The sequence below is a fragment of the Pectinophora gossypiella genome, chromosome 1 (genome assembly GCF_024362695.1).
Source record: "Pectinophora gossypiella chromosome 1, ilPecGoss1.1, whole genome shotgun sequence".
Classification (NCBI taxonomy): Eukaryota; Metazoa; Arthropoda; class Insecta; order Lepidoptera; family Gelechiidae; genus Pectinophora; species Pectinophora gossypiella.
In genome coordinates, this window is record NC_065404.1 from 6722872 (window position 1) to 6738077 (window position 15206).

General features: G+C 35.9%; 3 protein-coding genes across 6 annotated transcripts; 1 reads left to right on the plus strand and 2 right to left on the minus strand.

The window, feature by feature from the left end:
* Positions 1–1039: 1039 nt before the first annotated feature.
* On the minus strand, positions 1040–10396 carry LOC126369759 (solute carrier family 66 member 2). Of its 3 annotated transcripts, none has more exons than XM_050014332.1 (6): positions 9993–10396; positions 9735–9871; positions 9102–9179; positions 8021–8237; positions 3439–3571; positions 1040–3227 (listed from the first exon to the last, which is right to left on the minus strand). In XM_050014332.1, the coding sequence occupies exons 1-6, from the start codon at positions 10193–10195 to the stop codon at positions 3171–3173; spliced, it is 825 nt and encodes a 274-aa protein (XP_049870289.1). In that variant the 5' UTR covers positions 10196–10396; the 3' UTR covers positions 1040–3170. The 3 variants fall into 3 exon arrangements, with proteins under 3 accessions (XP_049870289.1, XP_049870282.1, XP_049870295.1); XM_050014325.1 differs by having other exon boundaries at positions 9102–9227; XM_050014338.1 differs by lacking the exon at positions 9102–9179.
* A 336-nt stretch (positions 10397–10732) lies between these two features.
* On the plus strand, positions 10733–13243 carry LOC126369856 (mitochondrial import inner membrane translocase subunit Tim21). Its single transcript, XM_050014433.1, has 3 exons — positions 10733–11183; positions 11319–11501; positions 12987–13243. The coding sequence occupies exons 1-3, from the start codon at positions 10842–10844 to the stop codon at positions 13143–13145; spliced, it is 684 nt and encodes a 227-aa protein (XP_049870390.1). The 5' UTR covers positions 10733–10841; the 3' UTR covers positions 13146–13243.
* On the minus strand, positions 13237–15195 carry LOC126369679 (transmembrane protein 231). 2 transcript variants are annotated; one of them, XM_050014250.1, is made up of 6 exons: positions 15086–15195; positions 14972–14986; positions 14663–14832; positions 14456–14584; positions 13689–13917; positions 13237–13610 (listed from the first exon to the last, which is right to left on the minus strand). In XM_050014250.1, exons 1-6 carry the CDS (start codon positions 15114–15116, stop codon positions 13354–13356), a joined length of 831 nt encoding a protein of 276 aa, XP_049870207.1. In that variant the 5' UTR covers positions 15117–15195; the 3' UTR covers positions 13237–13353. The 2 variants fall into 2 exon arrangements, with proteins under 2 accessions (XP_049870207.1, XP_049870199.1); XM_050014242.1 differs by having other exon boundaries at positions 14972–15189.
* Positions 15196–15206: the final 11 nt, after the last annotated feature.

Here is a 15206-nt window from a genome sequence, read left to right on the forward strand (position 1 = left end):
AATCGAACCCGGGACCTCCGGATCGTGAGCCCAACGCCCTACCGCTGGACCACGGAGGTCGTTACTTAGGTATATCTGGTGTGGGCGCACCATTAGTTTCGGTTAGACGATAGTCGAGAGTTCTCACATGCTAACGAGATGAGATTGACAGGGTCGAGTGTCCGTAGGAAAGGTCGGGGTTACACGCCCGAAATCGCACTCAATATTCCTAGTTCTCTGAGTACTTAATTAATTAGTTTGTCTTCTTGAACAAGAATTAGATACATTCTATGGACTCAGAGAGCGTAGGTATAACAGATTATCAAGATGACGGGAGTACGTGCTGGACTTTCAGTCTACAGTAAACCTCTACGCATCAAGCCGTTGGTGCCGGGTACTACTTACGTAGCTGTCAGTACGTAGTTGTTACGTGAGTTGTGTTCGGAGCCTTTGGCGGCTCAATAATCCTAACAACAGGGCTGATGAGGTAGGTAATCCACCTCATAACCCACACGATACACTGGGTCATAAATGGATTCATAAATTATGGGTCATAAATTATGAAATTTTGATTAAGTACTAAATAAAAACAGATCTAAAGGCGACAATAAACGTTTTCATTTTTCTGTTTAACTTATTTATGATTTTAGTAAAGAAAAATGTAATAAGTGCGACATTTTGTCACGTTTTTCCATGCCATCACAGGTTGCTTTTTATACAAATTTCGTGTTTTGACGTTAAGTAAAAAGTAGCTGATCTGACTAGTTGGAAACTACCCTGTTTAATCGTGTAACTCTCCAATGACATGTAATCGATGGGATAATAGTAAATAGAGTAAATTCCCACAGTGTAAATTCAGTTTTATAGACTTAAGTGATTTATTGTATTTGTTACAGAGCATGACAAAACAGATGGCGTAGGTAGGTAGGTAGGTAGTAGGAGTAGGCGTAATACTACACCTGTACTATACACCTGTGCCCACCCCTTTGGGGATATAGGCGAGATGTCATGTTATGTCAACAAATGGGAAGCGGTGAGGGTTCACTCGGTAAACAACAACTATTAACAAACAGTATAACTTTATTTCGTATAAGAAATGATAACTCCTAAAATCACAACATACTTCATGACAACGTGCGATGGTTCTGTAATTTGTCATATCAAACCTACAATAATTGACAAATACATATATAAGGATACCCATCAACATACAGATGCTATTATTTTGATATGTTCTATAAATTTGATATGTTCGATCACGCTTTATAAATATTCTCTCGTGTCGTTTGTTTGTCAAATATCAACATATTAGGTCACAATTATGCTCTGCGGGCTTAGCACCGTAAGCACGCGACTCTTTCTCGCAGCGACAGAGATCATCTGCCTCTTTCTGTGCAGTACTGTGAGAGAGTGACGGGTGACGTATGTCGAGGCGAGAAAGAATCGCACGCTTACAGTGCTAATCCCGCTGGTATTCAGAAAATAAATAAGAAAATAAGTCCATAATTATTACATCTTTAGGAAGACTAAAATGAAAAATGCAATACATATTAATAAAGACAATATTGCATATTGTGTGGAAGCGTCGATTACATTAGTAATTATTGCTATCAAATAATTATGTACAAAATTCATTGTTCATTCACAACATTTCTATAAAAAACAAACTAATATCTTTCCTAAAAACAAAGGTAGAAAAGGACTATGATTATTAAATGTATTTTGGCCACTATTGTTCATCGAGGTCTGAAAATCAATTCACGGCATTCGTATAGTTCTTAAATAAGTTTCTCTTTAGAGAAACTTTTCTTAAGTATTGTCTATTACTAGGGAATTTGTCCAAAATCATTAAGAATGTTGCGCATCGCAAATTTTACCTACATGAGATTAATTTGAAACTATAATCGTGACGTTATACAAAAATTCTCTAAAAATAATCAAAATCATAAAACTATGTACATTCGTGTACCAAAACAAAATGTACTTCATGTAATACGAGAAACGAATATAAAATTACTTTTAATTATGTAACATCTGACTATAATTTGTACACTTAGGTGATATATATGACTACTTTGATAGCTTATTTAATAAAAAGCATATTATCACAAGTAATACTTAAGAGAACATTATAAGTTACAATAATATACAGATCAATAACACAACGCGGGATGAAAGCGCATTATCACGTATATAACGGTCTACACTACGATTCACAACGAAAAACTATATGAAATTTATTTGATACTTGAAATAAATTTATGATTAGCCTTCATAAGTTACCAACTTAACAAAGAGTGTTAAGATTACTTAGTGCAATGTGATGACGCAGTAATTTAATTATTACAAAATTAAAACTATCACAATAATTTAGAACTGTGTACTTGTTAATAAGCGAATTTAGTCAATTGTACTTGGTTATATTCCTTACAAAACGTGATAATTATCACAATCGTTGGAGTCCGCGAGTACTGTATACCTCGCTAGAATAATTCAAACATGTACTATGCCCTTAAATTTACAAAAATAAGTAAAATAATTCGGTAGATATTTGAAGAAACTTCGTATTTTTAACTCGTGATGTAAACGTATTTAAGGACATAGCAAATGGCACACTAGGGTTCTATAAAGCGAGTTGTACACGGAACACCTCTACACACCTAGTTCCTACGACTAGTAAAAATCCTTCCTAAAACGGGAAGCAAACAAATCGCAGTTGGTCTCTCTAATACAAATGCTATTACATCAATCGTACTAATACGTTTTCAAACGTCTACATCGAAGCCTCTAATAGGACTCATCAACCTCGATGTTCTTCGAATGTTAGGCACAAACCTATAGCACCGTATAGCTACGGAATTTGTATAAAATTTGTCCAGTCAAATTGAATAAAAGCTCCTCATCGTAACGGACGACTATAAAGACCAGTTAAGTCTCGATTCGATCGTCGAAATTATGCTTCAGGTATCTTTCGCAGCCATCTAACATTGGCACAGTGGAATGTTGTAAAAATACTTTAAACAGAAGTAGTCAACGGAATACGGGCTACGCCGACACTGGTGTATTCGTAAGTGTAAAGTTCGTCATAAAACGTGTGGAAGGCAGAGCAGTGCTGAGAGCGAGGCGGCGCGGGCGGCGCAGGGGGGAGCGCGGGCGCGCGGCCGCTGCTATAAATCCGTCTCCGTCCACTGCTAGTCGCCGCGCCGCAGCCGCCGCGACGCCGCAGTGCTGTGCCGGTACAACCACACCTGCAACGTTCACATATATTTCCATTACATAACATAAAACATAAAGAGACGAGAGTTGGATGGACGCGTTTGAGACGGAATTGATAGATCGCTCAGGGAAAACTGGAAGCTCGAGCCTCGAAGGGGAGTAGGAAAATCTGAGTATCGCTGAATTTGTTTTAAATTAATATAAATGCAAAATAGTAAGTGTTTATTTTCGTAAATAACTCACTTGGAAGAGAATAATAATATCTAAGAAGACTTGTAGGCTGCCGCACACCCAGAACTGCGTGGGCGCTTCTCTCACTACGAAGTATGCAGTCTTGAACACATCGCCGCACATCCACATTACAACCATGCTCACACTGAAAACAAAAAAAAAGTACATTTTAAATTATATGAGCAATAAAAATGTTTGCTGTTTATTAGGTAGAAAGGTATCTGTTGCCCCCGATTTTGTATGAGTGGATATATCTTACAACGCTTTTACTCCCATTTTAATACCGGCACGTAGGCAGGCACAGGCACGCATGCACGCACACTCAGGCGCGCACGTAGGCACGCATGCACGCATGCACGCACGCTAGACCCTTTTTTATAACTTTCTTTTTTAAGATGTCGATTTAATAAGATGTCGACTCCAATTTGTTTGGTAGATACCAATAAGTACTTATGAATATGGAAGAGACCTTCTGCCACAGGTGTTTCACAATAACTGGGAGGCCACAACTACAAATATGATTACGTACGTACTTTCACTAATATATGTATTTATAGAAAAATTTTTTTGTCGTTACATGAACCATGTCAGGGGCCTTTGGCGGCTCAATATTAACCCTGACACCAGGGTTGATGGGGTTGGTTCAATATTTTTTGTTCTGTTTCATTTAGATAATACCTATACTTTAAGTACCTAATTCTTCACATACTGGTTATCCCCATAGGAGAAACCAAAGTCATAAAATAAGAGCATGCAGTATTTTTGGGTTTTTCTGAACATGGATAAAATGTAATTCGCTGAAGAGCTATATTAGATAGGTTAATAGGCTATCGCTTATAATACGCCCATTATCACGACGTTTCTACGAGTTATTTTTATCCAAAATTTAACACATTCTTAGAATTGGTTTGATAAGAACTTGCCTTTGAGAGTGCTTTCTAAGCTAGTTGGGAGCGAATAAAAAACATAGAACGCGGTCAGCTGCGTATTTTTTTCGGGAATGTTATAAAAAAGTATCTTTTTTCACAAGATGGGCCATTAAAATGGCTATCACTATATGGTTCATCATATCCATATTTGTATTACGAATCAAAAGTGGCTGGAGTTGTCTTCTGAATGCTTGTGGCCCCACACCTTATTCACGGCCATAATATCGAAATACACAAATATGTATCATACTGAATATATACACAATACTGTACAGTCATGAGCAATATAATGTACCCACTTACAGTTCAATTTGTCAAAAAAAGTTAATGTGACATGGTACCAAAGTGTATAGGTACATATTAATGCTAGTGACCGTACGGGTTACTAAGGGAAATGTATTGCGTCAGTCTTTAATTCTTTATATTAAATTATTTACACAACTGTTCCGATCACGGAATACAAGAAAGAGGTTGGAAAGGCCTTCACGCGCATTTTGTATGAGAACCGCTGTCGCGGGTTCAACCCCACTATCTTTTACTACTACTCCTGCAAACAGATAACTACAACAGTTTTACTGCTTCTCAAATTTAATTTGCACTTTTTGTAAAATATTGCATACATAAGTATTTTTTTGGCGACCACGTGTCGGACGACGCTCAGTGGGTAGGCCCGCTACAACGTGGACCGACGATCTGGTGAAGGTCGCGGGAAGCCGCTGGATGCGGGCAGCGCAGGACCGATCGTCGTGGAGATCCTTGGGGGAGGCCTATGCCCAGCAGTGGGCGTCATACGGCTGATGATGATGATGATGAAGTATTTTTTTTGATACACAGCCGATCATACTAGAGTTTTTAGCCTTAGGAGGGATTGCATGATAGTCGATATTAGATTTTTTTACCCTGCAGGTTTATAATGCACAAGACGACCTTTTAATATACTATCGCAGAGCTAGTCGTAGTTTGCGGATGAGTGGAATGCAAAATTGAAGTATGAACTATTTGTTCATACCTGTATGGCGCGCATTTCGCGCTCACGTGGCTCTTCCGACCTCTATTTTATTCCGCGGTTCAGATAGATCACACGTAGGTAATATATTCTTTGAGAGAATGCTTCTTAATTTGAATCACACTTTAAACGCTCATCTATCACTAACTATCCATACATAAAATGTATTTAAGTTGTAAAAGTGTCTTCGTATTAGTATTTATTTTAAGTGAAGAATCCCAGAAAATAGCAATAGGCAGGAAGAAGGTACTAGAAAATACCTACGGTTAATGCACTAATACATATGAGTATTAAATATATCTACAGACATATTATGACACTTTTCAGGCAAGTGGTTGTTTATGATAGGGGCCTAACTGTAACAGCACAGGTGGCATGAGTTTTTATCGACGTCTTTGACCATAGACATAGTTAATGCTGCCTGCGTAGATAAACGACGTACAGCTATTGGTCGAAGCTCTCGATATAATTTACGCCGTAACCAGACCCTAGGCCTCCCGGCGGAACTTAAACCGTATTGTAGCGAGAGTTAGACCCAATTATACAATGCGTGGTAATAAAATTATGCAATAGACCTTGAGCGTTCAGCGATAACATTAGTATGAATTTTAACGGGTTTCATTTATACCATTTGAATGTCGATTTGTAATTCGCAATTAGTTGTGGCTACGTAAGAATTAGTGGGAAGATTGGTAGAAAGTCGATTCAGTAAACAACGATAAAATAATAGGCAGTTATAGACAGGGTTTAGTGACATCGTAACGAATACTGAAGGGAATGATTCAGACAAAGATTCCGCGTTTTTTTCGTTGCAAAATTTATGAAAATGTTTGTGTTTTTTTTATTATTTTCAGTTCCGTACTTTTGCGACGGAAAATTCCACTTGATATCAACTCAGAATCATGCTCCGAATCATCCCTCAAGGTTTTCGTTACGATGTCACTAACTATATATGATGATGTATATAATATCATAGATCATAGGTTTTGACACCTTCCTTTCGTTTACAAAAAGAAGGGAAATAATGTGGAATTTATGTTCGAGAAAATGTATCTGGTTTTCCCTTCGGGTTGGAAGGTCAGGTGGCAATCGCAAAAACCCAGACCTGCCAATACTTTCAGCTTAGGCAAGCAGAGCAGACCAATGGAAACCGGATAAACCCAAGGGAGGAGAATAAGCCAAGTCAAACTTTGCAAAGAAACACTTTAGAAACTTTTCGGTTCGGCGTCGTTCCGTTCGAATTTCGAACGTTGTAAAACAAACACATTCGAACTTACGTGTTTCGAATACAACGTAAAGTACGTACAGGAATCACAAAAGAAACGATATTTTTCTAATCAACGATAGGTGCATTATTTTGAAATCACGAGGCGTAATTCAAATCACACAATTCGCTAACTTTTCATTTTTTCACAGCCAATTCCCTTTAAATTTCATCACGATCTAGGTACTTCTTTTCAGAAAAGTTATAGACAGTCAACTCATAAAGAGAACCCTAACATACATAGGAGAAACTTCCTTAATAATATTAACAACTCTAGTTCTGATTCGTAATTAGATAAGTACCAATGAGGAATTTCTAGGCTATGTTCCCCAAAAATAATATAGATGGAGTTGTACAGATTTGACTTGACAATTAGGTACTTATTTTCTCAGTGCTTAGGGAGGTCCATAATTATTCAAAAATATAATATAGTAGAGGCATATATAAAAAATAATTTTTGCTTGATATTTGAATCAGATATGGTATATAATTGTGTTGTTAGCTATATTGCTTCTCTTTATTTTGATCAGAATAATAATGGGTGGAAGATTGTGTTGTGACTTGTGCCTGGATGTAATAACAAGGGTCAACATTTATATCCAAAAACAAAGATAAAAGATGCACGTGTCTATTATCTATGAAATTAGAAGATTAAACGATAGCAACTCTGTACAGTGCCATGTATGTTTTTTGGGGAACATAGTCTGAAATGTAGGGGAAGACCAAGAAGAGCTTACTTGGAACACATTAAAGAAAAGGTTAACGTCTTGTCTTATAGGGAAGTCAAGGAATTGGCCTTTGATATACTGGAATGGAAAATGCTACACCGACAAGAGCGTGGCTCTTAAATTGGTGATGATATGTCTGGAAACGGCCTCGTTGATGCTCTTGTTTATCAAGTTACAATTACGTATAAGAAGCATATAAGAAGGCGAAAATGAATCACGACTTTATGTATGTACTAGTTTTGTGATTACGTAACTAGTAAATACAACTGCGGAAGCGTTTAGGATTTCACCCACTACTTAGGGAACTCCCATACTCTCATATGCTGCCACTTCGTTGATAATATAATGATATGCGGGCACAGGAACATCGTGTGGTAAGTTACCACACGATAGTAACCCACATTTCCGAGTATGTAATATAATAGAAGAATGCCGTCATCGGTAGTTTTTTCTGTTTGCAAATATCCAGTTAGAACTTACAGGTAAGTTTTAACTAGATATTTAGAAAATGTCCAAAGATTCTTGGATATTTTTGCGTTAACGGTAAAGACATTGCACTGCGTTCGAAGATCTACCATTATACCTACAAAATGTTAGTTCTTATTTTCGCCGCAAAATGGAGAAAGTTTTTATATTTTTGTTCAACCGTTCCATCATTGATTCTCACCTCATTCCCTCAGTGCTTTTATTCTGGTGGTTTTTAGCTATCTGCGGCGCACCGAGCATGGCTTCAGTGAAGACGGCGAGGAAGCCGATCAGCTCGACAAACGGCGCGAACTCAATCAGCAAATAAGTGATCGCTGCGCCGATCACTGAGAACACCAGCATACAGTCCACATAGCTCTGGAAGTCTGTCCACGCCCAGAAATATTTTCGTTCCATATCTGTAAACAATAATTTGAACAAATTAGAATAGCATGTTGGTATGACTGGGTATCTATAAGGTCGTTGAAAGGTTAATCTGATAAGTTCGTTTACGAACCGTTTATCAAAAACTACTCTAATTTAAACCTACAATGGCATAGTCACTTTTATTAGATAAAAATTGCCACATGGTTTCGTTGCATTGCATTACCTAAATATCTATAAGATAAAACGTCGATGAGAACATAATAGTGCAAGCTTGGAAATAAATTATATCAATCACGCGACCTACTATCATACGACAATCGTGACACGATACATCACAACTACGTCATACGGACCTCAACTATCGGAAACATCATGCTCGGGGTAAATGACATCAAAGATAATGTATCCGTCATATAAATATGTGTGACCCACTCGTTGCTCAGGCCAGAGATGAGATAATTATACTATGTATTAATAAGTTGGACAAGCTGATTATGAAAGAGCAATGAACCAAGTTAGTAGGTAGTAGTGATTGTACAGTTTATAAAAAATAACACCCACAGTTGTATGAACATTTTTATTAAGATTTACCACAATCCCAGTAAACAAACAAAAGGACAACAATACATCACCTTGCGTTGACATTTTATAACTCAAGAGTTTCATGTAAACAAGCCACATGCTGAGAACATAAACTGCTTATGCATAATATAAGAATACATATGAAAAACCTTCAACGAAAAGTTACCAAATGAAAAATGAACAAATCCAAAGCATGAAATCAACACCATGGTCAGCTGAAACAAAACTTCAATGAGGACAAATTAACAACGTAGAACATAATGATGCAGCAAACCATAAATCTCAGCATTGTGACCATGATGATCGGGACTCACCGTAGAAACGATGGGGCTTCTCCCCGCTGCTGAGACCGCTGCGTTGGTCCAGCCAGCGTGCCGTCTCATCTGGCTGGGCTGATCCATTCACACAACACAACAGTATATATAACATGAATATTGCACCTAATGTCACCATTACACCAACCACCAAACAAAACATAAAAATAATATTAACAAAATAGTAAAAGGAAAATTAGTGCTTAAAATAATGTGCAATATAAAATAGGTAATGTTAATGAGGTGTATAAAAACAAAATCAATGTAGAATAAAGAAATTACAATGAAACAAAAACTAAGAATACTCATATGGCAATACAATAATAATATTCTAAAAAACTTAAGAAAATACCTAAATAATTATTTAAAAATACTTCAGAAGTTGTTAATATTATTAGCATAGAGCTGCAAAATTTAGGGATAAAACTACTTCAGATATTGCAATAGCTAAATATGGTTACTAATTATGTTTAACAGTCCTTTATCATACAACCACCACCATTTGTTTTCATACCAAATGTAACCTTGCCCGTGCTATTTATATATCCAGTGTCCTTACGTCATTAGTGTAGTCAGGTTCAATACACCACAGGCTAAATAGGATTACATTTTCAGGGTACATATTATACTGACCTGTGAATATTCGCTCCCTGGCACGAATTATTTGATTCTTTTTGCGAACATTTACACATAGATGGATCATCACAAACATTGTTATGTTCATCACAATGCTCTGAATTAACAGAGGCAGTTCATAACGTTTACCAAACCTGAAAATTATATTTCTAAATAAGTAATCATTATGATTTAATACTTAAATAATATTAATAGACATGACAAATATAATATATCGAACTTTTCTAATCAAGATATGAAATCATTGATACGTACCAGAATAATATCCTTAAAGTATTTGCAATTAGAAGAGCTAAGCACACATATAAGGAAAAGCCTTCAGCATCTTGTGTCCTTTTAATTTGTCTATATTGAGGAATGTATGGAGCTACTCCTCCTATAATCATAGCACCAGCCGCCCCCCATCCGACTAAGTGACCCACAGTTAGGCCCAACTCATCAGAAATAATCCAATCCATTATTCAAGGATTAGATTTTCACACAATCTAATATCAACAAACAGCAATAATATTGTACACTCTACTTAATGGGTTTATTAGCAAGGATGCTCCACAATTCATATTTTAATATAATTTTATTCATACATGTGTTTCGTACAAAATAGAATAGAAAATCTCTTCAGAAAGATAAACTACCGAACAAACCACTCGTCGCGCAATCGTATCGATCGATGAGAAAATGTCAAAGTTGTCAAATAAACGTCAACTATTTTTTTTATAGTTTCTGGCTTGAACTGTTAATTTTGTTTGCCAAAGCTGCTCCATCCATACTTTTAATTTATTTATTTTTTATTGTGTATTATTTTGATTTAATATTATTTTTAATATATTAATATTTTAACTGGCGAGATATTAACAAAGAGTGAAAGTTTTCAGTTTGATTGATTTGTTCTAAAAACCGGTAAAATCTAACCGGTAAAACCGGTAAAAATATGACTTTAGGCGATGCATCCCTATAAGTCACAAACAGCTGACTTTGACATTGTTTGACAACAAATGTCAAGGCAACTAAACGCAAATTCCAACCTCAAGAGACCGACGAATATTCTTGTTCCTTACCAAAGTAATTCAAGAAAAGATAGCTAATAAATAGTGAAAAGGAAATATGACTATCATATCCAGGTTGCTGCCAGCAATTCACGCCAGTAGAAATGCTCAAGTATTTCCTGCCGCTGTACAAACAGTGAGATTAAGATGTATTCGATTATACGCCACTGAGAATAACCAGAAGGGTCTAGCTAGAAGCCAAGAAAGAGCTGATGTGTCTACGGATGTGCGTCCTATTGGGGAAAAGGTTAAAGAGGCTACGAAAACTGCGTCTTACACTGGCGTTATTCTAGTCGGTCTTGGAGTCACGGGGATTATCTTTTTCTACGTGTTCAGGGAGCTATTTTCAAGCAATAGCCCCAATAGCATTTACTCACAAGCTTTAGAAAAGTGCAAGAATGTAAGTACCTATAAGCTATTTTTCTATCATTTATATTTCCATTATATTTTGATGGTTGGTTGGGTAATGGCTGTGTTGAATAGCTTGTTTAAAAAAACGGCAGTAACTATACAGATTTCCTTTATTATATTCCAGGATCCAAGGGTAGAAGATGAGCTTGGCTCTCCAATTAAGGGATATGGGGAAGAAACAACCAGAAGAAGACGCACACATGTGAGCCATGCTGTGTATGAAAAGGATGGAGCTAAACACATGCGCATGAGATTCTACATCAAAGGAATCAGGAACAAAGCTATTGTGGAGTTAGATGCAAAACAGGTTAATATTAAAGTCAATATACAATCTTTATTTATAGAGCAAAATATATTGTTGAAAACTTTGTTTACATGACATCCATTACACAGACTTACAAAATCAAACTTTTTTTTTGTTGCATGAAGTTTTTCAAATGTTGTTTACTAATTTAGGTACGCTGATTTCAAATCTAGCCTCGGTTTGTTTGTAGCAGCTCTAGTTATTGAGATACAGGTACCCTCTTTAATTTACATGAGTTGTCGTTAGTTTCTATCAATAGCGGAGTAACTTAACTTGTTTATGTATAATTTTCATTATGTCTTTCTCAAGAAGGACGTGTTTAGATAATCCTGAATGTTTTTGGGTTATTTGTGGAGAATATATCTTCAAAAAATTCCGTTTGAATGTGTCGAACTTTGTTAAAAAAGCGTACTTGGACTACTTTGGGTTTCCGTTGCCGACAAATACTATACCCTGGATACCAAGTTTGATATGTAAAAATTGTGTTGAGTCTTTGCGACTATGGACAAACAAAAAAAGGCCCACTTTTAAATACAAAACTCCTATGATTTGGCGCGAACCATCCAACCATCATGACGACTGTTATTTTCTGTGTTACGAAAATCATAGGAATAAACCATAAAAAATGCGCTAAGTGGTTGTATCCAAACTTAAAATCTGCCATAAGACCAGTATTGAGTATTAGTGACAATTCAACACCAGAGCAGCCATGTACATCTTCGGAAAATCCAGACCAGTATGGTGGACCAACCAAAAACGACGACAGTGGTAGTGACAGTGATTTTGATTGTTTCGGTAGTCCCCGACCACTAAATCAAGATAATCTAAACGATCTGATCAGAGAGATGACAGGTTTCGAGAAATATGCATGGGAGGAGTTTGTTTGGGTAGTGAGGAATTTTTTGGGCAATAGGAAGTCTGACGGCTAGATTCAACACGTTGAACAGTTGCTGATACACTTCCAGCGGCTTGGATGCAACATGAGCATTAAGCTTCATTACCTTCATAGCCATCTAGACTATTTTCCTGAAAATCTCGGTGACCTAAGCGAATAACAAGGAGAGCGCTTTCACCAGGATATTCTCACTATGGTAGAGAGATATCAGGGGCACTGGAATGAAAATATGATGGCTGATTATTGTTGGAGCATTCAAAAAAGTACTCGTAATACATCTCATGCTAGAAAATCCAAAGAAAGGAAATTTTATTCAGTTTAAATATATTTTATATTTTTTTAAACACTTATAATATGCATTTTCAATGAAAAACCCAGTCACTTCATAACTCCAAAACTAAAGCTGCTATATAAAAACTGTGTATATTTTTAAAATCAGCGTGGAAAAACTATTCAGATTCATGTAAAAAATCTCATGCAACAAACTTGCTGTTTTCCAGTGTTATAGATAAATTTGATAAAGTTATTATTTTATCAAGTTATAATAAATGGCTAAATGTTTACTTATTCACAAAAAAACATTATTGTTTCAGAATGATTATGGTAATTATCTATTCCGCTACCTACTGGTGCAGCTGGACGATTATACTGGCAGAACTTTCATCATAGAAGACAACAGGGCAGAACTTGATAACCCTAATAAATCCGTTCTATCAACTGAACTACCAACTTTATCTCTAAGCAACCAATGATACTCGCAACTGCCAAGAATGCATCCTGTACAGTGTAAATCATAGTTAAGTAGAAATTTAAAAAATGCGTAATGAAAAATAAAACAATAAATTATAAATTGTATTTTATTAACTGTATTTTAGTCTTACATGAAGAAGATTGGCTTTATTGCTAGTCTTGTTTGTACTTCTTTGGTATACTTCAGGAACTCTTAGTTTTTTAAAATGACTAATGTTTTTTCCAAGGTATAACTTCCCAGGCCATTAGTAGGCGATTATTGAAAACAAATTTTTTGATCTTATTAAAAACCCAATGGAAGATCAAAGCTATGGAGAGATACTGGGGCCAAGCCCACTTTAATTCTTGAAGTAGACTTGGTCTGTAAAGTATTTCTACTTCTGGGATTCTCAAGCGAATATCTAGGTTCATTGCTCCATTGTGACCATTCTGACTTCTTGAATAGATGGCCTTAGTTTCAGTAGTTACTGGAACAATCATTAATATTATTAAGTAAATAAAAAATCTTTACATATTATAAATAAATTAATTTGAAAAGTAGTTACCTTCTCTATTAAAATAATGTTGCAAAATAAAATCCACGATGTTTTCATTGCTATCCTTAACATAATTAAACAAAGACACATTATATTTGGTGTCAATATGATGCCGTGTGCAGGGCAAATGAGTTACTTGGTAAAGCTGTAGGTCTCCAAAATACTTCAGCCCTGAAGGAGGCACCGCAAATTCTCTGTTAATTACTGCTAAACTTTGCATGTGTAGTGGACATGCAGCCTGAAAAATAATAATTTACTTTTCATTGTGTTTTCTAATTACATGGCGTGATGTGTAGGTACTCTTAAGAGATGAATTGTCTTGGAATAAGGTATTTCAGTTATAAAATGCTAATCTAGAAATAGAAGCCAGTCAAGATGATCTATTTTCGAATTTTATTTATCAATAAAAGTGTAAAGCTTTACGCTTTTATTGATTGCATCACAGGACAGTGTTTCCATATAAACTCCAAGGAAAACATTAATTTTGTTGTTTCGTAAAAAGTATCACATTTGGTTGTCAAGTAGCCTATTGGATGAGTTGGCTTTACAGTTTCTCTCTCTATAAGGAATAGGAACCACATTCCTGTATTGTTTACTAGCTTACCTAGATAGCATTTTACACATAACATAGTATCATGCGGGGTACAAAAGGGGTAGGCAGAGGTGTATAGTATACACCACCACTACTATTACTGTGTCTGTCCTCATCTGCTATGTAATAGGGGGTGAACCTGTTGTCATTCCTTTGAAGAACTTATAATAAGGAAAATACCCACCTTCAGTTGGTAGTCCAATGCCAAAAAGACAATGACAGAGGCCACTGTCCTTTGAGGAGGAATATTAAGAAGGAATTTGATATCCACAACATCATTCTTGCCATCTTCGTTATAGTCATGTTCTTGAATCTATAAAATAGCAATAAAAATATATTTAATAAATAATAAGTTTACTATTATTTTATTACCAAGTAAAATTATTTGTACCTGAACTTCTGCACAGTTCTCTCCACCATTCATGACTTCATCATCTAATATGCTGGCTTCACCACATATTATTGGTTGACTTGGGTCCTCTGTTTCTGCTATAAGCAGGAATTCATAAGTGAAGTGGACTGTTGGCTGCTCGTAAAAACTGTGTGACTTGAGCCAAAATCCTGAAATTGTATTTAAACAAATGTATTAACGTGCAAACATGGTATGGAAATTCTAGTAGGCGTTAGCAACGAATGATGCTGTAAATGCCGAGAACTAAAAAATGGGAGAGTAAGATTCGAAATAAATTGTATAACTGACCTCTGCTTCTGTAAGCTAAAATAAATGGTAAAACTATAGTCAATAACGTTGTCATCAACGTGAACAACATCGCTTTAGACAAAAAATAACTTTTGTACTGTATTTCGACATTACAACTAAATAACTTGTATAAGCCCATTTTCATCTCGACTTCAGTTGGAATATTTTGCTTATAATTAGCTATAATTTGATAAAATTCAACTTATCGATTAGAAGTTCGTTCGACTTCATCTTA